At 42.9% G+C, this 27,702-nt stretch overlaps 1 protein-coding gene across 1 annotated transcript in view; it reads left to right on the forward strand.

Moving 5' to 3' along the window:
* The window catches only part of LOC144129734 (MAM and LDL-receptor class A domain-containing protein 1-like), a 208,783-nt gene extending 182,454 nt beyond the window's left edge, over positions 1-26,329 (forward strand). Inside the window, exons 58-65 of the mRNA XM_077663820.1 lie at positions 3,269-3,365; positions 6,820-6,903; positions 12,632-12,823; positions 15,584-15,715; positions 17,785-17,931; positions 20,105-20,213; positions 22,071-22,126; positions 25,273-26,329. Of these exons, the coding sequence (XP_077519946.1) occupies positions 3,269-3,365; positions 6,820-6,903; positions 12,632-12,823; positions 15,584-15,715; positions 17,785-17,931; positions 20,105-20,213; positions 22,071-22,126; positions 25,273-25,286 (831 nt within the window). The 3' untranslated portion in view covers positions 25,287-26,329. The remainder of the gene's footprint in view (positions 1-3,268; positions 3,366-6,819; positions 6,904-12,631; positions 12,824-15,583; positions 15,716-17,784; positions 17,932-20,104; positions 20,214-22,070; positions 22,127-25,272) is intronic.
* Positions 26,330-27,702: the final 1,373 nt, after the last annotated feature.

The raw sequence follows: 27,702 nt of genomic DNA on the forward strand, positions 1-27,702 counted from the left end.
AGGTTGTGTAATGGTTATGAAGCGAATAAAGCAGGTTTGATTTTGGCATATTATGATTCTGGAAGAGGAAATGAGGAAGCAGCTTCTGATAGAACGAAGTGCCTGTTCATTTACGGGTGCACTGCCACTGCTTGTTATTGCTGAATCAACATCAGTTGTTTCACTTCTCGTGCACCCTTTATTCAAGAGTGTACTTAAGGTGGCAACGGCTTTCAGTTCCCAGAATACATAGCAAAGATAGCGATGCTTGCTTTTCTACGAATGTTTAAAACAAGTGCAAGATTTTAGAAGATCAATCTGTAACACAAGATGTATTTTTCAATGTGGCGCTGCAATGAATGAAAAACTTCCACATAATGTGAGCAGACTTAAGGGGCTCTGTCGAAAACAAGAAGACAAGAAAATTGGGAAATGCGCAAGGAAATGCTTCACACAGCAGTTTGATGAAACAATGCTAAAGTGTGTTCAACAGGTGCATTTTGAAATTTGATTGCCCGCTCTAACATTGAACAACCGTTCCTCAAACACAATTTTTGCGTATTTAAAGAACATACTCTGCGTACCAAGTCGACAGTTCACCTCGGCTTTTTTATCATATTTGTTTGCACATATGATGCACATCGAAGAAAAGCTTTCCACATCGAAGAAAAGCTGGGTCAGGACCCGCCGCATTCGCCCAGTGGGTAGGGCGCTCGGCTACTGATCCGGAGTACCCGGGTTCGAACCCGACCGCGGCAGTCGCGTTTCGATGGAGGCGAAACGCAAGGGTGATCGTGTGATGATATCAGTGCACGTCAAAGATCCCCAGCTAGTCGATATTTTTCCGGAGCCCTTCACTGCTGCACATTTTTCTCTCTTTCCTTCTCTGAGCCCCTTCTTTATCCTTTCCCTTATGGCGCGGTTCAGGTTTCCGCCGAGATGTGAGAGAGATACTGCGCCATTTCGTTTCCCCAACAACCGATTTTCAATTTTCAACTGGGTCGGTAAAATGTATGGGAAACTCGCTGAGGTGAAATAGACTTGCAATATGGGAGATATAAATAATTAGCATCCACTCATTCGCAGCCATACGGCTATAGCACAAAAGCACGACGGCTTTTGCAAAAAAATAGCAGTTAGAGAAAACATCGCCCTTGTCCTGGATTAAACCTTAGACCACCGTCTATCCGGGCACTTCGTCTGCCAACTTAGTCAACTGGGACATCTAGTCGATGGTATGGTGAGAACGAACTTCTCAACTCGACGTGGGAACGGCATTATTACAGAATCCGACAAGATGAAATAGATTTGTAATAACGGAACCACTAGTAATTAGCATCCTATCATGCAGAGCCATATGGTAACAGAGGGAAACTTTACATCTTATACAGAAACTTCGTAGTCGCAGAAAAATTCTTCCCAGCCCGGGAATTCCTTGTGGCTGTATGGTAGAGGCTGGGAGCAGGCTAAGGAGTAATTGCTGCCTTTTATAAATGTTCTCCACCTTCGGGGATACTCATAGAGAGTGAATTGGCATAAAATGTACGCCACTCCTGCGCAGTGCGCAACGAAAGAAGCACAATATCAGCTGACTTGCTCTTCTCCACGTAACGAACATGTATTTTTGGCACTTGTACAGCTTACTCATTTTGTGTGCATGCGTAGATTGTACGCGCATGTGTGCCAGGAGCGAATGGACACCGTAGGTTTTGTCACGTCAGGAGTATAGCCAAACGGACGACGCTGCAAATGACAAGCGCTCTCTTCGCATGCGCCTAATCTCAGTCTTTTTGCGGCCACTCCCATTATGCGTGTGATCCGGAAAGACCACTTGATTGATGCTGCCGTTAAAATAATAAAGAAATTCGTTAACTGAATATGTATGCAAATGCCCTCCGGCGTGGTGATTTTCTCTCAAACCCATTGTTACTTTAAACGCTTGCTTGTTTCAATTTTTGGAATATCGCGAGATCTCTCCTGACAAGACTACAGCTACCGATAATATTCCCTACAGTTCTGAAAGACAGATTCAGTTTTTTTTTTCGTTGGGCTAATAGCTTCACATGCAGTACGCTCTCTCAAAAGTGTGGCTTCGCTGCTAAACGCATTACTCACATTTCGCGTCACCTTCAGTATTATACAGCACAAGAATGGAGCGGCAAATTCCCCTCAAGAAAGGTCCTCTAGCCTTAAGCGTGAATCAATTGTCATGCCAAACTGGTTTATTCCTTGCACCTGCCGACAACTTGCATTCGCAGATTAGCAGCCGAAAGGGGAGAACCATGACTTCCTTACAACCTGCCGATGCCATTGAATGGAGAGACTCTAATAAAGGGCATTTTCTCCTCTTTTTTCCAGTTGTAACCGGCTACTGTGAGGGTAATGTCTTTGTACTCACTTTCCTATACTGATTCGGTTCTTTTATTTCTTTCATATCTTCACATACTGCAGCCTTGCGTGAGTCTATCAAAGGCAGAGATAAACTGCGCAGAAACACTACCTTAACAATGAGAAACTTTTAACAGGTTTGGAGGAAGAAGCTAGTTCCAAATCTCTATAGTCTGCAAAAAAAAGACGTATTTTATGAAGTGAGAGAGATGATTAAAAGCTTTCTTATCTTTAATTTATGATAACTCTCTAATTAGGACGATTTAAAACTCCTTAACTAGTCGGCCATTGATTATCATCGCGGACAGGTAAATAACGAGTGCAAGTACTTAGATGCTGAATACAACGACGTGAGTAAAGTGAACTTGGTCCTAGGTCAGAGATATAAGAAGGTGAAAAACACCTATCACGCCGGTGAAATATAGAACTAACATCCTTTTCTTGAACCTGTTGCAATTTATGTACATCCATAAGCTTCTGGGCATTCAGAGCACACAGCCGTGTTCTTGGTATTCTAGGATTGGGCGGTTCCAGGCTTTGGTATCCAGCTTAGCAGCAAGCAAAATGCTGGAATGCTTTTGGAATGTTTTGTTGCAACACAAATTATTTCCTTAGACCATATTTAGTTTCAGACTGAAGCCGAAATAATCGTATTTGATATCTCTGTTTAGGTGACTTTTGAATTGAATATGCCGAGAAGAAAGTAGATGTGCGCCTGGGATACGAGATGAGAACGGTTTTGCTAAAGTTAATGCTCATTACGCATATTCTGGAGCATTGAAAAATTCGGAAAAAGACTTTCTGGAAAGCTTGTCTATGCACCTGAACTTTGGTGACAATAAAGCCCGAGTGGCGCCAGTTTCTTTTGGTGCCCTCACACATATTCCTTCACCATCAACAGGTCTTGATCACAGGCCAGACTGGTCGAGGAACGAGCGATGTTGCGATCGATGACATTGACATCCGTCCTGGCAAATGTGAACCGGGACCGCAACCAGGTACGTGATCGGCTGATATGGCCCCAGTGAACGGATGCACTACATAACCTCTTCTGTACCTTTAATAAATATTAGATGTGTGCGAACATAGTACGTTTCTATGAACATAAGATTCTGTCTTCTTCATAGATTGGAATATAAGATTTCCATGTATATCGAGTAATTGGAAGGACGGTAATGCGGAAGACGAAATTAATATCAGGGATGGCCTTCTTTGGCAATGATTGTTCCTTTATGGGTTCTCGGAAAATCCCTGGCGACGTTCAACACCGTGAAAGCACATCATGGTGACACCGGCTGTGGTTTATTCTTTAATATCATGTATAAAATGCCGCCGCGATCGCTGCGTGATTATGGCGCTCGGCTCCTGACCTGAAAAACGACTGCTGACCTGAATAACAAAACGCGCATACGAGTTGATTTTATCACTTACAGTAAGCCGCCGCTGTGGCTCAGGCGCTGGCTGAGGCTCAGGTGGTGGTTATGGCGCTCGGTTGCTGACCAGATAGACGCAGGTTTGACCCCGACGGCGGAAGTCGAATTTCGATGGAGGCAAAATTCTAGAGGCCCGTATACTCTGCGATGTCATTACACCTTAAAGAATCCCAGGTGGTGAAATCGTTTGGAGCCCTTGATTACAGCGTCCCTCATAGCCTGGGTCGCTTTAGGACGTCAAACCCCCGTGAACAGAACTAAACCAAATGTTGTATAAACTATCACTATGCAACGAGTTTTGTACTGCTTTGGCCATTCTACTCGAAGAATATTTGAGTGGCAGCGCTCAGCTTTGTGCGAAGAACAGATATGAAACCTTAGGGATCGCTCAAAAAGCAAGCAAGGCATCATTGAATAAGTTCATTCGTGCGATGTCAATTCCTTGGTCTGGAATAAACTCCATGTTCCCCCCGATGATGGTTTCGATGTTCTTAGTTTCTCTAGCACCTACGATGACCATGGCGTTTGTGTGAGGTGGGATGCTCAGTTGTTCACCGAGGAACTCAGAGCGACGTCATATTTTAGGGCTGTCCTCGAAGGCTTCGTCCCTCGACAGCGTGATAAGCTTGGATCAAAGATCACTACTCACCTAATGCTTGCTAACGAACTTCGTGCCCAATATTACGTGGCGGGAACATCATTTTTGCACTAATAAGGTCTCAGAATCGGTATGTCCTTTGACGGTCACCCACGCCGTGCACAGTCCGCATGGACCATCTCCAGGGTGCGGATTTGTGGACCGTCCCAAGAGGCTGTCACAGCTGCGCGGCTAATGTTCCATTCACCACCGAATATTCTGCACCTGTGTCAACTCTAGCCGTGACTTTGCGTTCGTCCATAGCCACTTTCACGACGGAGGATCTTGTTTTCGAGTTGCGTTTTGTTCTCGATGTGCAATTACGGCTTGGGTCAGGGCTGATACTGCTGCTGGGGCGCGTCTTTCTGGGTTTGCGCTACGGCGTTGTCATATCGATGTTGCATCACGCCACTCTCAGATGAATTTTTTGCGTCGTCGTCGTCACGGATGCGGCTTTGCCTTGCGTCGTCGACGCTGGAGGATATTCGTCGCTTCGTTGGCAAGCAACCTCAGCTCCTATGGTCGCTGTTTTAGCTTCCCCTACTAGGACTCGGGTATCGTCTGTACATGGTTTCTGCGTAGCAATGACCTACTAATGGGAAGTATGTGGTTGGTGGTGATAGTGACTAGGTGTGACTGCTGAGCATTTATACCTTTCGATGGAGGTACTCGCCGATCTCCTGTCTTCGTTGGCTAGGCCGTAGTCGTGGATTGTTGTTTGCGGAAGCCCCTGAGGCCCAGTCTTCCATAGGGAGAGTACCGTAGAATGTGGCAAGTTCATAACTATGGAATCAGAGCTAACGACACTGATCGAGGTTCTCCAGACATCGGCTTGCCTTGGTGGGGCTCGTTAGCTATAGGTTGATCGGATATGTGGTTGCGGTCGTTGAGGGGCTGGATAATGATGCTAGGGCATACTGACGGAGCCTCGTTGGCTGCGTACAGAGGCGGCGTAAGCCATGGAGGCCGGTTCGCACTTCACATAGTCTGTTGAGGGACAGATAACACTGTTGCACGTCATGACTGACGACAGCCGTTATTGCAACATAAGGTTGGGCTGGTGATGAAAAAAATTGGAGGAGGCCTTTATAAACGATTTCGAAAATTATCTCCTGCACGTCTATGCTCTTGGCAGCTGTGTTATCTACAGGGTTTCTTGAGAAACTAACTGGCTCCCGGTATTACTCGCTTGTCACTGTGTACAATGTCCTCTCTATCGTGGACGCTTCGGAGGTAACCTCAGAAACTGTGTCAGCAGAATTTCGCAGCAGCCTGAAAAAAAAGTCCTCTGTCACGGCCCTCCTGAGCAAGTTCTCTTTCTTCTCTTTGTTCATGGCAGGGCCAGCTCGACTGAAAAGACGCAGCGTATCTTCGACGTACGTCCTGAGAGACTCGTTCGGATGTTCAATACGGAAGTGACGCAGGACCTGTGTTTTTTCTTTGCGCATGACTCTTCTGAACGCTCTCAGCAGTTACGTCTTGAGCTTCTGCCATGTCGTCATGCAATTTTCGTGGTTTTCAGGCCATGTTCTAGATGGGGCATCCAATGCGAAAAAGATGTTTCGGAGGTTGGCTTCGTTGTCTCAATCGTTCGGAGCAGCAACCCGGTAAAATACATCTACCCAGCCTCCTACGTCTTCATCGGGTTGGCCATGTAATATGAAAACACTAACGCCAAACACTAAACCGCTCTGGCTGTGGATTAGGGTCCGTCTTCGGAAGCATAGCAGGCCTCCAGTCTGGCATTTCTACGAGATATCACGCGATGGTGACAAAGTCGTAGACGATAGACGAGGTGATTGTTGTGGCCACGGAATGAACTCCTTATTGGGTGACCTATGTCCACAAAGCACTGAAATCGTTAGTGGCGGCGATAACAACAAACGTGCTCGGCGGTCGTTGAAAACAGAATGCCCGCCGCTTTGTAGCGTGCTCAATTTAAACCTGGCAGCTAAGATTATGAACAAATAAACGGTAAAAAATTTTGCGGAAACATCGGCAGTCAAACATTACTGTAAGGTTGTTTAGCTACAAGCAGTCGCAGATACGAACGCCACTATTGAGTATGCCAATTTTGAATATAAATTTAGAAATTATATTATACACTAAGCTGTGTGCATGAATGTGCACTCGGTGCCAGGAAGCTTTTTTCCTCATACAAGACAGGCCAAAATGGTTCTTGGGTATTTTGTTTCATAAACATATGCTGCATAAGTTTTGTTTGTTGCTGGTGATCCATCCACGACATGCTGCATGTATTTTGCCTAAGAGCCGTAACCACGTTGACCAAATTAGGATCATGAAGTTTCTTCTTGCGGCAGAACGACGCAGGGCTCTGTCGACAACCTTGATTGAGTAAACACGCATAATCTTATTTTACAGCAGGCACAACACGCCCGGCTTCAACAACAACAGAATTTTCAGTCCGACCTTCAACTCCGGAAGCAGCCGCGACTCCAAAAACAGGCAAGACGTCCTTCAACCAATTGCTAGAATTTTTTTATTCTGGAGCACAAAACCAGTTTGCGAAAGAGAAGGGTGAGAAGGGAAAGAAATAAAAACTGAAAAACATTTCCCGGGAACGCGTATATATTTTTAAAGGATAGTAGAATGTCACTGACCGTTCAAAGCTTGAGTTTTATTTGTCTTTCAATAGCCGAAATTCATTTCAGGGTAGCTGACAGGGTGTCAGTAAGAAATATCACTGCAGTGAAGCAGCTTACACTTTTTAAACTGGTGAAACACCCGGAAAAATTGCAACCTGTGCTACGATGATAGATGCTCCACGACTGCACTAAGTGGTGCAATATCCCAGGTTGCTTGCCATCTCTAAGAGTCGGTAGCCCTCATTTCATGCGCGAGGTTAATCTCACATGAACACCAGTTTGCCCGGGGCAAAAAAAAAACGCCTATGTATGGATGCGGCCGGCTCTTATGAACTCATACCAACGTCAAGTTTTATTACAGACCTAGTATTTAGCGATAGCAGATGATTACCTTCCACGGGAACATGGCCGCAACCGGTTTTGTTGGCTTTCGCTGTCAGTGGTTGACCGCTAAGCGTGTGCAGTGGTTTGGCTTTGAACTCTGCGTTTGTCTCGCGCCCTCCACTCCTCTGGGCACACTTTAGGCTCTTTGCTCAGTCGTCACACAGGCATGCGCTGATTCATCTTATAACCCGTCGGCGAGCGCTTACCATGGGTTAGCCGCAGTTTCAATGTCGTCATCCTTATTACTTTTCTAGTGTTGCCCTTTTTTTTTTTTGAGGCTGGGGATCTAGAAAACGTTCTTTGGTCTCCACGCCGAAGAGAAGCAAACGTGTTTCAATTTTGGGAGTGAGTTTACAGTGCCTCGTTGTTCGCTGTAGTGCTTAATGCAGCCTTTGACTGTAGCATGGCCCTCATTCGTTATACAGGAGCGTTGCTCTTCCCGAGAAACCTCTCGGGACCAATCATTAATTGAACTCGCACCTGCTATGGTGGCACTTTCTCTTTTCGAATGAAAAGGAAAATAAAGATGAAATGAAGTGTAACCCTACGCTTTATAGATGACCTTCACTGCGGCAACGAGAACGGAGGGAGGTTAAAATAAATTAGTGCAACGCATGCCTGAGCGTGTTTTATTAATGAATGGCATGTGCGCGCAGTGAACGAAAGTTCATAAAAGGAAAATATTTGTGACGATTGATGACCCTCAACAAGTAACAACTTAGGCTTCTGCAAAGCAGGTCTTTCCTCTTTCCACAGCACATTAAAGGCAGGGGTAGGCAGTGCTAGCTTCACGTCAGAGACCAAGGGATTGGTCCCTTAGGCATGGCGCGCTGTCCTTGCGGCATTTGATAAAGATAACCTTGTCGATCCTCAAAATGGCACTGCCCTCTACAAGAAACAATTCAACAGTATGCAACACGGTTTAAGGATAAAAATAAGTCTGGAAATAGTAGCCTGTCCAAGTCGAAGTCCACCTGAAGTGAGCGAAGATCGTCCGCCCACTTCGTGCACGGCATGAAAAATAGATAGGAAAATGGCTGTTGCCTAAGGGAGCCGTTATGGAGTCTTCAGAAAATGATGAAAGATATTCTGCATGGACAGGTGGCCATTTTTCTTCTACAACATGCAGCTGCATCTCTATGAGGTCGCCGCCCCAGTTAACCACAGATTTCGCCTTACTGCCTCACAAGAATGAGCCCTCCCAACGCATCAAGATGGTAAACAAAAGATGAATGCTTGGGGACTATAAATATTGCTGTTTAAAAACAACTGACGCTCCATAGTTTGAGAAAACAAGCTTATTCGGCGCAAACGTCTTTCTTGATGGTGAAAAATTACGGTTTTTTGTCGACTTAGCAGCTGCCGTGAGCGTTGCGAACCACTTCATGGTAACGAACACTCCTTTCATCGCGGGTGTTACTATTCTGGTTAACATATACAAGTGCACTGTAAAATATTCGGAAGAATTCTCAAATGCGATCATTTAGTTCCAGGCGAACGCATCGTACTGCGGTACTTGTGGTTATTACGTTTATTCAATCCCTGTCTTAGATCATGCGATTTGTTTGAATATTTCATGGAAAGAAGGAAAGGCATAATTACGAATGACTGCCGAGCATTTTGCTAGCGTATATAACGACGCTGTCAGTACGCAGTCGTTAACCCTGAACTTCTATATCGATTGAACGATCGATATATGTAAGTTGAAACTTATTCATTATTCCAATGCAACGTCAGTCGTACAGCATTACAGCCGACAAAAAAGATTGCTGTTAAGCAACATTAAACAGATACATGCGTGCTCAGATCAGCGGACCATAAATATAAACTTTCCCGCCATTTACAAAGCGGTTCCTAAAGTGAAGGAGAAATAAGATCGCTTTCTACAAACTACCGTCAGCGTTAATGCTCTCATTTTTAATATCTAGCATCGTCGACAATATAATCAATGAGTCAGAGGGCTCTGTTGGTTTCCTAGAATGGTGGTTCAGAAAAGGGTATTTATTCACAAGTACCTCTTCCCACGAGCAGAAATACGAATTTTCCTGCTTCTTACGTAATTCGATAAATGTAACTAAAGAACTTTTCTCCTCGGATGACAAGAAACACTCAAGATCGCCCCAGGAACCGAAGCCTTGCAGTAAGCCCCATTTTCGTTTCGCGTGCGTCAGGAAAAACTTACTTGCGGTCAAAAATGAAAGATAAACTTAGAGCTTACCAAAAAGCTGCGGCGCAATGAGACATCCCACAATGAAAATACGCTGAAGGTTAACGAAACCAAGAGGATGAGATTCGATTATAGAGAAAACTGACCTAACACTGTTCTACCAGTATTAATATGAGAACGAAATGGACATTGCTGGAATAACTATACCGCAGAGCACACAAATAAAGGCCTGATGGGGTAACAACTGATACCTATAGGGAAAATGAGGGTAGTCTATGGTGCCGACTGTCGGGGGGGGGGGGGGGGGGGTAGGTTAGGAGGAGAATTACATCAGGAATTCGGTAGTATAACATTTTTCTTGGGGCTGATTTAGCATCAATCGACGCGGTAATTGGAGTGCAGCGCAAGAACCTAGCTAATAATTACGGTCATAGCATAGTGGACCTTCAGATCTATTCACATGCAAGACAAGACTGCAAACTCCACCTCAGATAAGCCATGGCACTCTGCGAGATAAGTGAAAAGAAAATATCATAAGAATACCTCACCAAAAAACGCCAATTTTAAGGAATTATTGCTGCCGGATGAAGATTCGGAAACAAACATCAATATAGCGCGTAATGTATTTTTCCAATACGCAGTTTTTCAAGCTCTAAAATGTGCACTCATTCCTAGATTTCTCAGATCGCCTGAGATTAACAAGCATTTATCTTAGGGCGCATGAACTTCTTGACAAAAAAAGGGTGTTCTTTGTATGATAGAAACTATTCGTTTAGCCATACAGGAATTTCATTCGAATCACTTCACGTGATGGCTTAACAGTACTCTTCCGCTTAAAACTGTTTTCGCGAATTCTAACAGCGGATTTTACAATGGCATAAGTGCTACACTCTATAAATATAAGGAGATCCCACTGAAACCATGAACCGTGAATTCAAAAGTTGAGAAGCAATATTCTTCCCCAAATTCCTTCAGCGAAAAATTGAAAAAAGAATGACCCAAACACAATTAAGGAGTCTTAATACACTGCAGTAGCGTCACCTTACTGCAGCACCTAATTAGAAGTACAGAGGTTACAGTCTTAACAGGTATACAAATGCGCGTTCATATTTTATTTTCAGCAGTTCCGAAATGCCGGCTAGCACCACATAGGACATAGGAAAAACTCAGGAATTACTTGGGCGATGATCGTTGACACACGAATATAATGTGTTCATTATAGGGAATTCAGAATTCCGGCATTGTATCTCATAGAACCAAGCCTGTTAAGTGTCTCTGAGGGCTTACATCATCCCATGAGGCTAGTTTACTGAGGAATGCGCCAAACGCACTCTTTGAGCTCTTAGCGAATGGAGGAATACGCAGCATGAAATAGTCGTAGACATTTGCCACGATAATGCAGGCTCTGCGGAGCACAACCGATACGGAAGACCATTTAGAATGAAAGATATTGTTTGCGAAAAGCATAGTCTACAACTGAACTATTCAACGTCCACTGTTGTAGCTCATATCTTATTTTGGAACTAAAAGCTTCTCCTCGCAACACAAAACTCTTTGCAGCGGTATTTTTTTACACGTAAAGGCCCTGAAGCTGGCGGTAAAGATTCGGTACAAAGGACGTTAGACAATGCACATTTCTACTAATTTCCCCGCACCACCGAGTGGCCGCGCAAAGCATTCTAGGAAAACGGAGCACCACGCTCGCGTCTCTCCGTCCGGCTCTCTGACTCGGCCGGTAGGCCTGGCTCTGCTATCTCTTATTCATCACTGCGCCGCCGCTTCGTGTTTTTTCCTAGTCGTGCTGCTGTGCGCTGTATTCTTTGCATCGCATTGCGCAGTTTTGTGTTACGTTCTACGGCCACGGGACATCAGCTGAGCACGGTAAAGGCTCGGTCACACTAGTCAGACGCGACACCGACGCGACATCGGTGGTAGGCGGGCTGGTTGGCCGATCCTGTCGCCACACAACTAGAGCGAACTAGAAGTGAACACAACGACCACGCATCTGCGTAGCGATGTCCGTGCCAGCAAGAAAGACGAAACCTAACTGTTTTAACCTTGTTTTGAGTTGCAAAGCTTTACCCCTGCGGTACTTTCGTTGCCAAGTTTTACCGCTGCCGTAAACGAAATGGGACAGCTGTAAAGGCGATTTCTAGATTCTAATTTTCATATCAGTTAATAAAGCAGTTTTTGTTTTGAACGTAGCGTATTAAGAATCAGATACAAGCCGCATATTATTTTATTGCGTTCGTTTTACTTTCTTGCCAATTACTGAGGGAACTTTCAGTATGGCCCCTCGGAAAATTAAATATCCAAATAGCCGAAAGCACCTTTTGGCATTGATGCTTCCAATAAAATATCACGACCATAAAACAGTCACACTACACCTTGCGGTAGAGAAAGGGATTTCCTTGATTGCGTACTATATATATATATATATATATATATATATATATATATATATATATTCTCTTTCTTAGAAGTTTAGGAAGTTGCCCTCAGTTTGTAGCTAACACTGATTGACACAGAAAATTTTAGTATTTATGTGTTGTTAAAGAAAGTTGTGCAACCTTGCCCTTTTCCTCCTTAAATAAAGTCCTTTGTCTCTTTGGTCACTTTTAAAACGTCTAAGCCTCAATTACCTTCATTGGCTACGGTGCTGCCTTCTGAATTTCAGCGTCCTGCTGCCATTGAATCTCAAACAGCAGCGCTTATCTTCAAATGACAGGCTAAAAGTTCAAAAATCAATTTATCACGATCAAAATGCAGACTTCCAAGCTGCACAGGGTGCAATGCAACAAGGAAACAGCCGAACAGTAGAAATTATAATGTTTTATCGTGTAATAAAAATTTACGTTACAGTTCATCATTGGCCCGAAACGAAGATTTGTCAAGCAGATAGAACCAGCAAAAAAAAAGGTTTCGGAATACGCTTACCAAATTAAGCACAGCAACAGAGCGCATCATTCAGTCAAAATTAGCACTTACGAGTTTATTTCTTTTGTGTAACCCCCTTCTTGTTGGTAACTTAATCCAGAAGAAACTTGGCCCACCCACGAAGTTCCATCCGAGACGACCAAAGAGGCAACTCCAGCATCCCGACGACCAGAACCTTCAGTGGAATGCCCACGAGGCCGATTCAACTGCCGGGATGGCAGAATCTGTATTCCAGCAATGCTGGTCTGCGATGGAGTTCCAGACTGTCCCAATGGACTTGACGAAAATTGCGGTATGGGAACACTGTATGCTTGCTCTGCGCGCGATCTTTCTTACCTTTGAAAGTCTAACTTCTAACCTTAGCATGATCAGAGTTCTATCAGAAATGGCGCTCTGCCAGTTATTGTACAGATTTTATATTTATTGGTCGCACATGAACAGCAAACCCTGTACTGAAGTCGAGGATTAGTTATTGGTAACATCATAGCAGAAAATTATCTTTTCTGAATAATCAGTTAAATACGAACGATTCATTGCAAAACAAAAATTACATGTGCGTCTTTAACATTTGGTGATCTTTAATTACGGCCCTTCTGTCTGGACCTGCAAACTTAACAACAGCAAAACGTTCCTCCTAAGGAAGGCCACTTACAAGCAAAGGAGTGAACTAAAGGTGTTCTAGTTTTCTACAAATATTTATTATATTTTCTTACGTACATTTTGTACAAGCTCGTCTTCGTATTGTTTTTTGTCATCGCCTCTGGAAGAGATTTTTAAACAAATGATATGAAAAGTTTTCGAAGTCAACAAAAAAAAAATATACAGCTCCTTGCGCATCATTTGAGTAGCTTTGAGCTTTGACTAGCTCTTTGAGTAGCTCCTGCTTAGCAATGCTAAGCAGGAAATATTGTGCGGAAGCACAATTTTTTTTTTTTGCAGGTGGACACCACTGCCACACCTGAAAACACGATAAAGGTGTCCACTGACTCAGGGAGCCAGTTTGGCGCGTCCTCCACCTTTTTCATCGTTAGGGACAATTTACGCAATGTACGCCGGAGGCATTCCCTCCAGTGCCGCATTTCTGCAGCAATGTTCTCAGCGCCAACGCATATTGCTCTATTGCTGTGTTTCTGCCACATTATTGTCGCAGCCAACGGATGCTGCGCACATCTCTCTGCCACTTTTGCCAGATAGCTCAAAGCACGAATATTAGTTCGATAGTAGTATAAGTTGATGAAGAAGATTATATGGAATACATAGCGCGACAGTTTTTTGCAGTTTAACACGAGGCGTCATCGGCTGCAGTGATAGCATAGTGATCTCGTGGAGTAGCCAGCGAAACTGATCTGTTTCGCAACGTCGTGGGTTCGAATCTTAGTCTCGGATGCTTTTTATTTATTTATTTATTTATTTATTTATTTATTTATTTATTTATTTATTTATTTATTTATTTATTTATTTATTTATTTATTTATTTATTTATTTATGCTTTGCCAAAGGTCACTCTCAAAGTTTAGCCTCACACAAACCGGTGCGCCAGTTTCACCTCATGAAGTACTGGTTTCACAGTAAAAAACGCCGGTATGTTATTACCTTTGCAATCCTTCTAAAAGCCATCAACTTGTCTCCATAGTGACCGCTTACATCTGGCTAACGGTGGTTCTGGCGACGTAACTAACGCCTTAATTTACTTTCGCACCAGGCACGTGTTTCAATGGGAAATTTCATGGGGACTTCTTGCGCTAACGTACATATCCTCGTGCAGGGCAGTGCAGCTCGTGCACTGATTGTTACGCTCCAGAGCAATAAGAGAGTCATTTATTGCTCTTTCGCAGTCACCAAAACGTAGCCATACAGCTACGAAGGAAAGCTATACAGCTTCCACAGAAGCTTTGTTGTGCAAGAAAATTCGTCCTGGTCTGGCGTTAAAAGCCAGGACCACCGCTTCACCGGGGCTGTCGCTCAAACAACTGAGCTAACCGGAACTGTTAGCATATGGTAAGGCGAGGGCAAATTGATCAATGCCTGTAAGTGGAAAAGGTGTTGGTCGAATATAAAGGGGACTCCTCCAAGTTGGAGTTGATTTGTAATAAGAGAGTAATGGCTTACTAGCACCTACCGAAGCGCAGCATACGACCACAAAGCTTTCCTTTGCCAAGTTCCTGTGGAATCTGCATAGCTTTCCTTGGAATAGCTTTGCTATGCGGCCAGGAACATGTTGGGAGTGTTTAATTCGCATGCACACGAATAGTTCTTGGTATACACTACCTACCTAGAGATATTTACGCCCAGGAGTTTTAAAAACCTGAGACAATAACTAAATTATAAGCATAGAAATGCATTTATTATGTACGCTGTTCACTACTGGCGCTCCCGGTGTCAGTCAAACATGGGGGTTCTTATTTCACAGCTTTTATACCTTTTTTTTCTTCCTACCCCACGGCTCTTAATGCTCTCTTGGGCTTTATATGTGTAAAAAGAAGTGAAATTCTTAAGTTAGAAATAAAACAGGCCGGGAAGCAGGTACATGAACGTAGGAATAAACTGAAAGGCACCACATAAGTGTTTTTTGCTGTTAACATAATAGTGATAGTGAAGAGGAGCACGTTTTGGTGGACTAAAAGCCTCAGAATTAGTTATATACGTTTAAGAAATACTACTTTTGAGCGCAGCAATACAGTGAAAACGAGTTGAACGACCGCGTAAGTTTTGCCCAGATGTATGTCTTTGCGCTGCAGCCATTTAAAGCTCAGTGTGCAAAAAGTGAACTCTAATGTTGATATGAATCTAGAATCAGGGTTTTTTTGTTCTCTTCAAGCATTAAAAAATGCTTCAAAACTAGGCATCTTTTACTGCTGATATAATCAATCCCAGAGCAAAGAAATTGGCGTGATGTGATGAAAATTAAAATGACGTATTCTAAACCGCGTTCACCAGCTTCCGTCGTTACAATTTTTTTTTGTTTTTACTAGCTCTTCATAACTGCTGGGGCTTTGAACTGCTGGTTTATAGAGATGGCACCTAAAGGAAATACCTTCTACTTCGATTTCAGGGACCACGCCTGACTGCAAGGACGACGAGTTCTTCTGTCCGAGTCGCTCTCCCAGTTCATGTCTTCCTCGCTCGTTGCTTTGCGACGGACGCGAAGACTGCTCAGGGGGCGCAGATGAGTCCATGTGCCGTGGTAAGCAAGCACCTACCTACTTTGCCAGGTTTTTGCAGTACCTTGCCTCATCAGAGCCAGTGCGTACACATCAAGTGCATGTGCATCACCTTTTTTTCAAAACGTGCTACGGACGCAGGGTTCCCATTTGTCCAAAATGATTCCACATGACAGGGCAACAACCGTTTTGTACATTGTATTTGAAAATTGAAATGCGCACATATCCACTGTGCCAAATGTTCCGAAATATCGATTACCGGGCCATCTCAGAACTTCACACAGCAAAGCTGCCCATTATAAGGTACAATTCGTAGCCTGGACGTGTATCCTTACAGCAAGGAAAGCAGAGCTATAAACAATAAAAATGCAGCTACTATACGTATATGCGAACGCCGGCACCTGCTCCCGCTGAGCTAAATCCGTACACCAACCGAATCGAAAACTATTCCTACTGTTTACGTACGGTATTTGAATGCGTCGGGAATGAAAAATATCTCCGTAAGCGATTGCTGAGCCCGACTGTAATTCAGATCGCCCCCCATTGAAGCAAACGCACCCACTCCATTGAGTGCAGCGCTAACTTCTTCGGCCTCAGGTACATGGGGCAAAAGATCGCAACAACACGCCCCCCAATGTCGAAGCGCCAGAAAGGAAAACATTATGAAATTACTAGACGACGCTTAACTTTGATAGGCCTAGCTGTGCGCATTTACAATAAAGCCGCACACGGCAGTATCACATTTCAGTCGTGCTGAAGGAGGGGGCATGAATGCATCGATCTGATGCTCTGAAAACTGCAGGTATGTGGGAAGTGAGACATACAAGCCTGCGGTAGCTAGAACAAAGGATGAACGCTCTCAGTACGCTGGCCTCCGAAGCGCTGCACGACAAGATGATCTTGTCAATGCCAACGCATTTCCCACACCTCAAAGCACTAGTCGGTTACCATTCCAAAACTGTACCACAGTCTTCACACGTTCATGCATTCCAGCAGCGTTTAAAGAAAATGCAACAACTGCAGGAGCACGAAGTGAACCAGTTAGCGTTGATCATCCCCATTTCCATGGGTGTAATCACGATTATTTTTTATGCATCTGGCTACGAAGGAAAGGAAGAACACAAATTTATTATTCTAAGCTTGTCGGCTCGCGTCGCGGTGGCTCCGTCGTTAATATGCTCGGCGGCTGACCTGAAAGACGAATGCTCAATCCCGGCCACGGCGGTCGCACTTCAATTGAGGCGATATTCTAGAGGACCGTGCGCTGTGCCATATGCCAGTGTAGGTTAAACAATCCCAGATGGCCTAATTTATCCGAGACCTTCACTATAGCATTCCCATGGATCAAACCAAACTAAAGCAAATAAAGGTCGGCTCTGGCCTGCTAGGGGAAAGGAAATGGTATTCCTCGCCAATCCCAACGCGAACACACTAATTCAGCAGTGGCAGCAGGGAAGTTTTGGTCCGCTGTTGATTAGGGAGTGAACTCTGAGCCTTCAGGAAGAGATCCTGTTGAAATGGAATTCAGGATATTTTGTTTGACAGTGAGTAAGTTTCAAGTTTATTGAGTAACGCACACAGTAATAGTGAATACAATAAATTTAGTACAGAAGGAGGGCCCATAGTGCACGAGTGTCGCGGGGACCTCCTCGTGGGTACTTCTCAGAGAGTGTTATCGGAAAGTTATTCGCCCTGTTGTACTGTCGGCCTCAAAGTCTATAAACACTAATTGTTGTTCTGCTTTGGGAAACAGGTGTTTGGGAGCTCATCATTCAATGAAAATTCTGGTGGATTTTTAGCGTGTAACCGATCATATAGCCACAATATATGCCGTGCTTACCGTAGAAAAGGTTTTCACAAAATCATCGGTGCTATCGCATTCGAGACCGCATTAGGTTTTCTACAACAATGGACTATTTATTATTCTTTGTTTTAAACATTACAAACATAGGAATGCAAGGCAGCATAAAAAGGCGTCTTTTTTATTCTGTGTTCAGTTTATAGAGATAAGCAGTGTGCTAAACAGAGTCGGTAAAAGCGAAGGATTTTAAACTCATTCTGGAAATAATTTTTATTCCGTTCACTTTTTCAGAATGTCCACGGTACTTATGCCGGAATAATGCCATCTGTGGATGGACACCATTAGTGCCTTACCCCACCTGTGACTGCAGTTTGGGCTTCCAGGGTCGTCGTTGTGAGCTGTCCGCGGAAGCCGTGTCAGTGAAGGAGGATGTGACAGGTAACGCACTTCTTATCCTTAATTATCAGATACAAAGCTTTAGGCGTGAGTAGTCGAGCTATGGAGAGCTTCTTAATCGGGCAGAAATGTCGATCTAAAAAAGAACAAACAGCTCAGAGACACAAGACAAAGAAGCAACCCGACGGCCAAAACGCACTGCCGCCTTCTTGCTTCTTCTTCCTGTGTTTCTGCGCTGTTTCTCCTTCTTTAACATGTACCAACTTGCCCAGGTATCCGTCTTAACACAGTCGATCTAGAGTTACAGCAACAGTGTCGAATCTTCGTTCAAGCTTCAAGTAATTTAGAAGTGCTCTTGGCTTCAGCAATGAACTCTATCTCTATAATATATAAACATTCTCACAAAGACGCTGTTTGCAATATCTAAGTTTTTTTAAGCTGTAGAATATTTGAACACTTCTTCTACTTTAATTTTTATTTTTGTTTGGTGTGATGAATATCTTATCGCCAACCACTTTCCCTGCCGCTCAACTGTTCTTCAATGTTATCACGGAAAAGAATTCTTGCGGAAAAAGTAATGAACTATGGCCCGCAAATCTTAGTCCTTAACTTAGACCAGCAGGGTGTTTGAGTGTAGGCATGGATGGGTGTTTTAATTTAGAATCAAGAATAAAACAGCCCCACCATGGCAGCATTTACGCTTCGCTCCTGTGAATAAATGTGCCAATATTGGAATATACTTCTTGAGGAAATATTGTAAACAGATCAACGTAATAGGTTCGTGGTTCTGCATAATTAAAAAACATGGTTTTTGTTTGCATGCATGCATTCATCGTCTGCTTTATAATACAGTTCCTTGCAAACTGAAACATGCTATATTAGGACACAACTTAAAAAAACAGCAGTTGGTAAGAATGGGCCATGACCTATGGCGTTAAGTCTTACTCCGCTTACCAGTCACAAAAATAAACACAATGAGCCTTTCAATGCTTTATGGTGTCAAACAATATACAGGCATAAAAATTCTTGAACTCAGGATTTAGGCTGGCGGCCAACTTCTTCAAGTAAAAATAAATGTTCTAACGGAGTATTTTTCTGTCGTGGAGGAAATTTGGGCAGCGGTCCTGAATGTGGCCAAGCTTCGCTGCAGACGTAAGTTGTATCCGACTGTAAAAACCGTTTGGCTTGTCATGACAAGCAACATTTGTACAACCAGCACCAGGGTGCTGTTATCAAAGTACATTGGAACAAATGTCGCCTATTTGATAAGATCATTTTCGCAAAGCCTAGTAATAACAGCGACACTCAGTGGGAGGCATGCACGATTGTCGACTAATGGGGAGGCTACCTTACGGCACATATTTCAATGAATGCACATGGACGCTTAAATGACGACGAAAGAGGAAAATATCTACAGGACAACAGGGTTTGCGTCCTCTCTGCCGTCTTCATGAAAGCAGAAATCAATATCACAGTTGTAAGGTTAACAAACAAGGACAAAAAGGAAATCTCCCGAGCAACGACTACAGGGTGCTAAATAGACGTGTCATGTGCAGTCTTATAGAAGAATGTTAAGGAGACGGGCTACGTATACTGATATATTTTTTTTCGGGAACTTGCGGGTCCTGCCTGTTTTGGTATCCCATGGCACAATGAGCTGCGTGCTCCGTTTTTCATGTTTCTTTCTAACATGTGAAGGTACACCACCCGCCAAAAGTACACTGGCCAAGGGGTTTGGTTGTGAGGCGTGCTCTATGCCTAGTTATGCATCCTCAGCGAGCGTAACCTCTCCAAAGAGGATTGGCATCGCGCCCTCAATTATCCCAAGCTTTGGACTGATAGATATGCTAGGGAGCCCCTGCTAAAGAGCTTAGAAGCAAACTCCTTGGGCGCTTAGTTTGTACGTTGGCTGTACCCCTAGTACATTATAGCACCAGCCATATTTTTAGGCCCTGGTTCTGAATGTCGAATCGGGCGCTTTCATGCAGTAGATCGGGATTTTTTGCCCATTTTCATAGAGTAAATTTCAGTAAGTGACTCTAGAAGTCCGAGTTCTGGCCCTTTCATGATTAAAATAATTTCTTTTTGTGTTCCCGTAGAAGCTGCATGAATGATGTGACCTCCAAAACCAAGCTTCACAGCGAAAATTTATAATTGCCGACCGAACGACTATTATAGCCGGCATTTTCGGGTAAACATTTTCCTTCTTTTGTAGAACGTCCTTCAAAGGCTCCCATTGTCACTGGCACCATTATCGTTTTGGTTGTCATCGTTCTCGCTGTTCTGCTGACTGTTGTCGTCGTCAGATGGCGAAAAGTGGCTAAGTGAGTGGACGCTTTTAATCAAAGTTTGTGTGTTGTAAAAAAAACTATTTACTTATGTTGCTGTAAGATATATTGCATCCTGGTAAAACAGCAAAAGAAAACGGTGGACCAGAGTCAAAGAAGACCCATTACCAGCGTTGTTAGCCAAGGCCAAGAAAGCAAGATTTCGTGAATGCACTTCGAAGGAAGTAACAAAGAATGCGGTTTTTCACCAGTTTTTAGAGGCACGGTTCAAGCCAAGAAGTGCCTTTGTCTTTGTGGGGTTGTGTACTTCGAGCATACATAATGGCGGACAAATCGTAGTCGAAAATGCAAATACTGCAGTTGTTTGCGCCTCGAAGGTGAACTGCCGTCCTCAACCACACTTTCACAACGTGCTTCATGGAACCGTTTGACTTGTGTCTTCCTTTTTTCTGGTGCATCGTTTATACGCTGTTTTACCATTATGAGCCTTTACTAACTCGTTCAACTCAAGGGTTCGCTAACCCGCGCAATATTACCTCGCGTCAAATAAGCGCCGTTGGATCATAAATACGGCAGCTTGTTTTACTTATAGACGAAAACATCTGATATTACAAATATTGCCCTTTTATTAACAGTATTAATGAAGACATAGATAGCAACGCTTTTTTTATGGTAGAGTAAGTTTTTCATTAAGAAAAAAATAAAGTTGGTTTTTTATGGGAAAACTTGCATACGCCTTAATTCCTGAAGTTCAGATGTGAAAATATAAATACGGCGCTGTAGTAGAACAAGCGGATAGTACGAGCCGTGTAGTGCTGAATTTCATGTTCAATAAAAGAATTTAAAGCGTCGTTCTGAGTTCAGGTGAACTCGCTGGTCTTAATCCACGACTGATTCCTACCATACAAACGAAAGCATCTCGGTTGTAAGGTGCGACAGCAGTAGAGATGCTCCTTTTGTCCTCATCTTTGACAACTTTGAAACCCTTTTGTCTAAGTTAGCTTAAAGGGAGAAAATTTCGACAGGAATAACAATTCAGTTTTCAGAAGACAGCACTGTGTGTTAGGTTAGATTCAGTGAACAGAACTAAAAAGTTGTGAAGTGCTTGTATTGGGCTAATTGCAACTTCAATTTTATGTGAGCTGCTCTGCTTAGGCTGACAGGCTTGGCTCTCTAATGCGCTACGCTGGGAACGAAAGAACTAGCAACTAAAAATGCACGGACAGCTCACACTAAGGGCTGATTCGTATCCAGAGTAGCACGCTAAGGAAATTCAGGCATGAAGAAACAATAAGGCCCATTGGCAGCTTCATAGACTGAAGTGGACAGAGCTAACGAAGAGTATTAGGAACAGAAACGCAATTCCCAATGTCCGCTTCACCGTTCCTGTTTCCTGTTCGTAAACTATATATATATATATATATATATATATATATATATATATATATATATATATATATATATATATATATATATATATATATATATATATATATATATATATATATATATATATATATATATATATATATATATATATATATATATATATATATATATATATATATATATATATATACCATAGCGCATAGCCCTACCGCTTCGTACCTAGAAAGCGGCCCGAAATTTTGAAGCGTCGGAAAGCGCGTCCGTACTTGCAGGGCGCGGTATGCGGTAGCGCCATGCACTATGCTAAATGTCTCTTCTGTTCATGTCAATCTTAGCAGCGGGCTTCTCTTAAAGAAAAACAAAACTGAGTGCATACTGCATTCACTTATGCCTGCAAGATTTATTTTTTCACGCTGTCGAAACCAATTTCGCCGAAGAATTTTTATAGAAACACAAATAGTGAACCTGATGCCAACAAAAATTACAGTTTTTACTTTACTCCAGGAACTCACCAGTGTCTCTCGATAACCCCGCATACGACGCCTCGACCGATGAGACAAGTGAGTGCAGACTTTCATGGCGGTTTCAATGATCTCAAGCTTTTCATGAGCGCGTTCATTATTCAAAGTGTTTTCCTTTGTCCTCGAACACATTGTAAAAATTGAGTAGCTGTAGCAGCGCAATAAGGTCAGCAGGAGACACAAAAAGATTATGCTTGGTACACTGCCCAATTTCAGTAAAGAAGAAATGGTCACGAAGATATTGAGCATTTGAAGGCATGTATTCAAAGCAATCAATAAACACTATATCTTTATGAGCCTTTAAAATAATTGTCAAAATTCAGGCAGCCACCTACTAGCCAGCCATGTGGTTCACGGCAGTAAAATAGGAAAATGCACGCGCCATAGAATAATAAATCGTGCACATTACGTGCTCAGTTTTTTTCACAGGATGCAGGATTTAAGTTGTCTCCCGTACATGCCGAAAAGAGTGTTGTCTCGATGTGCCTCCCAACGCATCTTCCAAACAGCATTCAAAAATTTTAAAGACACACGCGGTGATTAGAGAATACTAATCACCTGCCATCGCTTATTATGCAGGGCTTTGCAGTGCAACAAGGCGTGAGTTTTCTTTGGGCAACGCCTTCGCATGTGAAAATAAAGAGGAGAAAGTCTTAAGTTGACATTCTCCGAATACATTTACCAGACCTCGTTTGTAAGGTGTAAGACACTGCGTCCATTTTAAAATACTCGCCACGCCGTGGCCGCGTGGTCGAACGATGCAAGCTATTTTTCAGTGAAATGAAATCTTTACTTGTCTCGGTTACCACCTGGCTAGTAGTACTTTTGAGACAAGGTTCATTTCAAATCACACGGTTTTGCGGAAATTCATAAAGCGATGTTCGTGCTATTCAGTGAAACCTCAGGAGCTGACATCTTGCTTCTTTCAGATGCTCCAAGGTAGAAACCAAAGGAATGATGGACTAATCAATGTATCGTGAGGAATATGTATATATAAATATATATTTGCCCAGAACCATACACTACGGACCTCTGAGGCAAGGAAAAAGCGTAAAAATACTTTTACCGCTCTCTGAACACCACTTGTAGCTCATACTTGCAAGTAGCGCATGCACGAAATGCCTAAGCTATACGCGTTCAAGACACAGCTTTCGTGGGATCTGTTAGAAATACTTAAATGAAAGCTATTCTCAAAAACTTTGAAAGGGCATAAGGTGATGCACATCACACTCAATGTTTGAAAAAATAATTCGGTGATGCTATAGTCTCATGAACACAGCTTGACCACTGCCTAGAAAGCATTGTAGCAATATGCACGTATTTTATTAGATGTAGACCATGAAAGGGTGTTAGTAATTAAACTCGCATGTATTTCTATCTCATTTATTACCTTTATGGACCTACCAATAATCAAGTACAAAAACAAAGATTGATTTTTCTATTTGCGGCAAGAAGGAGCAGTGTTGCTTGCAGGTCGCCGTCGTACCCGACATTGAGTTGAATTTGTTGTTCGTTTGATAATACAGCCATCGAACAGAGGCAAAAGGCGGTAACGCACACCATCGCAAACCATTCGTTAATTTCGATTAAAGTGGTCAGTTAGCTTATGAGAAGTTTTCCATTTTATCTGCTTGTAGAAATAGCAGTTATCAGCAGAGAGTCGAATATTAAATCAGAGAAATTTCAGTCGTTACATTAGCGTAAATTAGGTAGGATCGTCCATTAAACACTTCTCTGCGTATGTCCCGATGAAACTTGGAACGTATTGTATGAATACCCATTTATGTCGACAAACTAGGTTTTATATGAAAGGTATGCGTTCATCTATTTAATATGAATTGGGAAACATCAGAATTTTAATCAGAAGTTTACATTGAGCGACGCAGTCAAAGGCTCCTGAAATTAGCGGATGATGAGATCAACCTGACCAGATGAGTCAACAGTTCTTGCCCACATCATCGACTACTGTTGCATGCTAGTAAGCTCTTAAGGAATTCATGCTCCAAACTGGAAAAGGCAATGGTACTTTCGAGAAAACTGGCGAGAAAATATGCAGCGAAACGTTCTAATAATGTATCAATTTACTTACCTACATAAGAAGCCGGTGCACTATGCGACACACCCAAGCGCCATTACACCAGAACCGATATGTACGGCTGCGCTGTCTTTCCTTCCGCCATAAAGGAGTGGAACAGGAAAAATTTTGCTTGGCACCATGAATAAAAATGTGAAATTGCTTTGTTTTTGTTACATTTTAACCTTCGTGCTTGAGCTTGTATCGGTAGCTTCGAAATCTTGGATGAAGAGTGACAAACGATCAGGCAACCCGTTCAAACAGTCTCTGTAAGAGCGAGACGAATACATTTAACCCTATTTGATGCTGTCTCCTGAATGTGGCCCCGGAATTCGTGGCTGCATTAAACATTTGTTGGAAAACATTTTATGTTCGTGGTTGCACGTCTAATAGCTGCTTAATAATAGGAAATAACACTGTCCATCTAAAAACCGCTATTCAGATAATTGGGCAGCTAGAACTGGAGCAAACAGAAGCAGGTGTAACTTGTGCACCACTTTTAGTAGGAAATAAATAGTCATCTATCTTCGTGCGCTGATCGAAGGTCCAGACAAACTGTAACAATGCAAAAATGGCTATGAATATCTTTGGAAGTGCAACGAAGTAGTTTGGATTGCGCGCATTCTACTTCGAACAAAGCAGTGATACTCAAGCGAGCTCCCACATCTTATGAACAGAACTTTGCATAAGCATTCCGTTCTCAGCTAATCATATCTAGTCTTAATCGGTGTTGAATATATCAATCCACCATACTGCGTTCCAAGATGTTTGGGTTACAAAGTGCCCTTATGCATTTTTATATTCTTGTATTGAACGTCATCATCCGCGGATACAAAAAATCTGCGCGTCTCCAAAATCATGAAACACGTAGTAGCAAAACGGGTGAACTAGATCGCTGCCCAGCATTTCTCGTAACTCCCGGTTGTTTGTAGTTCTGTATTGCCAGAAATTAATCGCAACTTTTGTTCCTAAATTGTCGATAGCGCTGCTTGCGCTACAAAGAATAAAAATTTGTCTCATTTTATATTTGCATTCAAATGACACTTCCAATCATGTTTTCTCCTGTTTCACGAACTAATCTTGTTTCATCGCTTTTCTCTCTTCTCTCTAGGACTCTCCAGCTGATGATCAAGGCCTTTAGAACATAAATTTATTACACGCATTTTGCATAATTTTTGAAGCAATCGAAGTTCACACTGGGATTTTCAAGAAATTTAATTCATTTGTGATACCTATAACATACTCCATTATTGTTTGTAAGTATGGAATTCTGAAAGAAATAGATGTCTCATTCTAACGCCCTGGTGGGCATGTATTTCAAAAGAGGGTGAGCTAAATTTTTACTATCTGAATAAATTCACTGTACAGAAGTGCTCCATCCTCCAAAACTCGAACCACTGCCGAACTGATATCTTTGATATAAAAATAGTACTGCTTAACTTTTGAAGTGATGTCAGCTTTGCTAGTGGAAGTTCTGAACAGCACTCTGTGCCTAGCGCCGTTAGCTGCAGCCTACTAATCTCTACAAAGTAAAATAATTTCCAAGCGTGAAGGAAATCGCTCCTGGGAGTGCGAAGGGTAAGATAGCTGGTAATAAATCAATTTTCTGGCGCTAGAATAGTTTGTCTCCGCCTCCTATGGTGCCGTCAACGTCCAATGCGGCAGAATGAACGCGATACATAATTCAATAATCTGGACAGCCAGGCCAGCTTGTGCATTTGCACACAGAATAGTAAAGGGGAAAGTCCAGCGTCATCCTGTGCACTTTAGTGTGGTGGCGTCCCTTCCACCGGTGTTATTTTGTGCAGCTCCAGCTGCCATTAATGCCTGCACCTCGTTCATTTGCTTTAATTAAACTCAAGCAGCGTGGGCGTCTATGTGACGCTACATGGTGCACAGTCAGCAGTGACGTGGCCATAACTGTCGGAAGCCACTAGCACGAGGACGTGGTCTGAAAGCTTAGTCATTCGCAACAACGTAGTCTGGCTACTGGCGATGGTTTTGGACACGCGTCTCTTCTAACAGATTGTGTTTTTCTGTACTCCACTGTCATGTATCAAATTTAAACAAAAGAACAGCGATAATTTGTAAAGGGCACAAGATATGCTAACGACGCCGAGTTGATCACGTGCCCTCGCTTATTCTGCAGGCAGTGACACATGACTGTTTTCTTTTCAGGAATATTCATCTTAATTTACCGTTCATACAATAAGCCATGGCACAAAATAAAGCTCCAAAACTGCTCAATAAGAGTGTCTGTAGGGCGAGTAATAGAAAATATCTGTCACTCTCCGAATGACGGAAATTGTAGTATCAATGCCTTATAGCCATAGCCTGCTTGAATCCATAGGTTAGAACTATGATGATTTAAAAGACAATCCAGGCATTTCGTTCTCTGCTCACACAAAACACCAACAGAGGTAGTGAAATCGAACCTCAGCCCTTTTCTCTAGCAGTGAAGTCTGCCGATATGACATGGGCATAGGGCATCGATCATTGAAATCGCGACGCGGATTCCAGGTTTGCGTACTTGTTCCCGTTCGGGCTCACCTAGAAGTTGCGCTTTTGAACCAAAAAAAAATCGAGAATTTTGCTACGGCAGGCTGCACAGTCGATAGCGACGCCGTAAATTCTGCACCAGCGGCATTAACGGGCAACATTGCTGCTTTAAGAAGGTTTTCAATCTTCGGAGGCATACTTCCGAAGACAGATGAATAGGGCACATAAGGGCGTCACTTTCTGGCACCGGACAAAATAATTTCTTTAGTTTTTTTCTCCTCCTAGCCATGGCAAATATATGCGCTGGGATATTCGGAGCAAATCTGCAGCGGTCACAGACAAATTCCAAGGAATAGCAGTGACCACAGATAGTAACAAAATGATGGGAGGCGCCTCCTTCGTCTTGCGGAGCTGGAAACTGCTCGTAATAGCGGAGTAGGACCTGCCTACGATCACCGCAGGCGCGTTTGCCACTCGCGCAAGGAGCGCTCCAGCTCTAGTGTTTTCCACTTCCATCTTTTTAGCACATGCATTTCTGTCGCCGAAAAGGTACATTTTCTTCTGTTTGCTTTTTTCACCCGCAATTTTTTGCGCTCTAGTATGTTTTCTCTTTAATATTGCGTAAGTATTTTTGTCTTGTCTGATACAGCACTTATTTCTTGTCAAATTGAATCAATTTTTTAGCCGCGCTCCTATTCTTAAGTACAACGCTTCATTCTGTCTCCTTGCTCAGTAAAGGCGAGACTTCCTCAGGCTCGAGCTACCTGCTTTTCGCTTAGCGCGTATATTGTGTACCTGTGCAAACCGTATCATAATAAAACGGCAATTTGCATAACATTATAGCCACCGTAAAAATATTAACTTGCTTGCACCTGCTCGAAGCCATCATGAATTGGTTTGCGTGGTTTATCCATCCAAACTATTTTTTGTTCTCTTGGTGTTGGTGGTAGGTCACTCTACATTTTGTTTTATTTCACGGTTGAATTTGCTCCATATTTTTGCTACTAATATCTTCTTTACTCCTTTCGATACCTGGCTTCAC

Source organism: Amblyomma americanum, chromosome 4 (genome assembly GCF_052857255.1).
Source record: "Amblyomma americanum isolate KBUSLIRL-KWMA chromosome 4, ASM5285725v1, whole genome shotgun sequence".
NCBI lineage: Eukaryota > Metazoa > Arthropoda > Arachnida > Ixodida > Ixodidae > Amblyomma > Amblyomma americanum.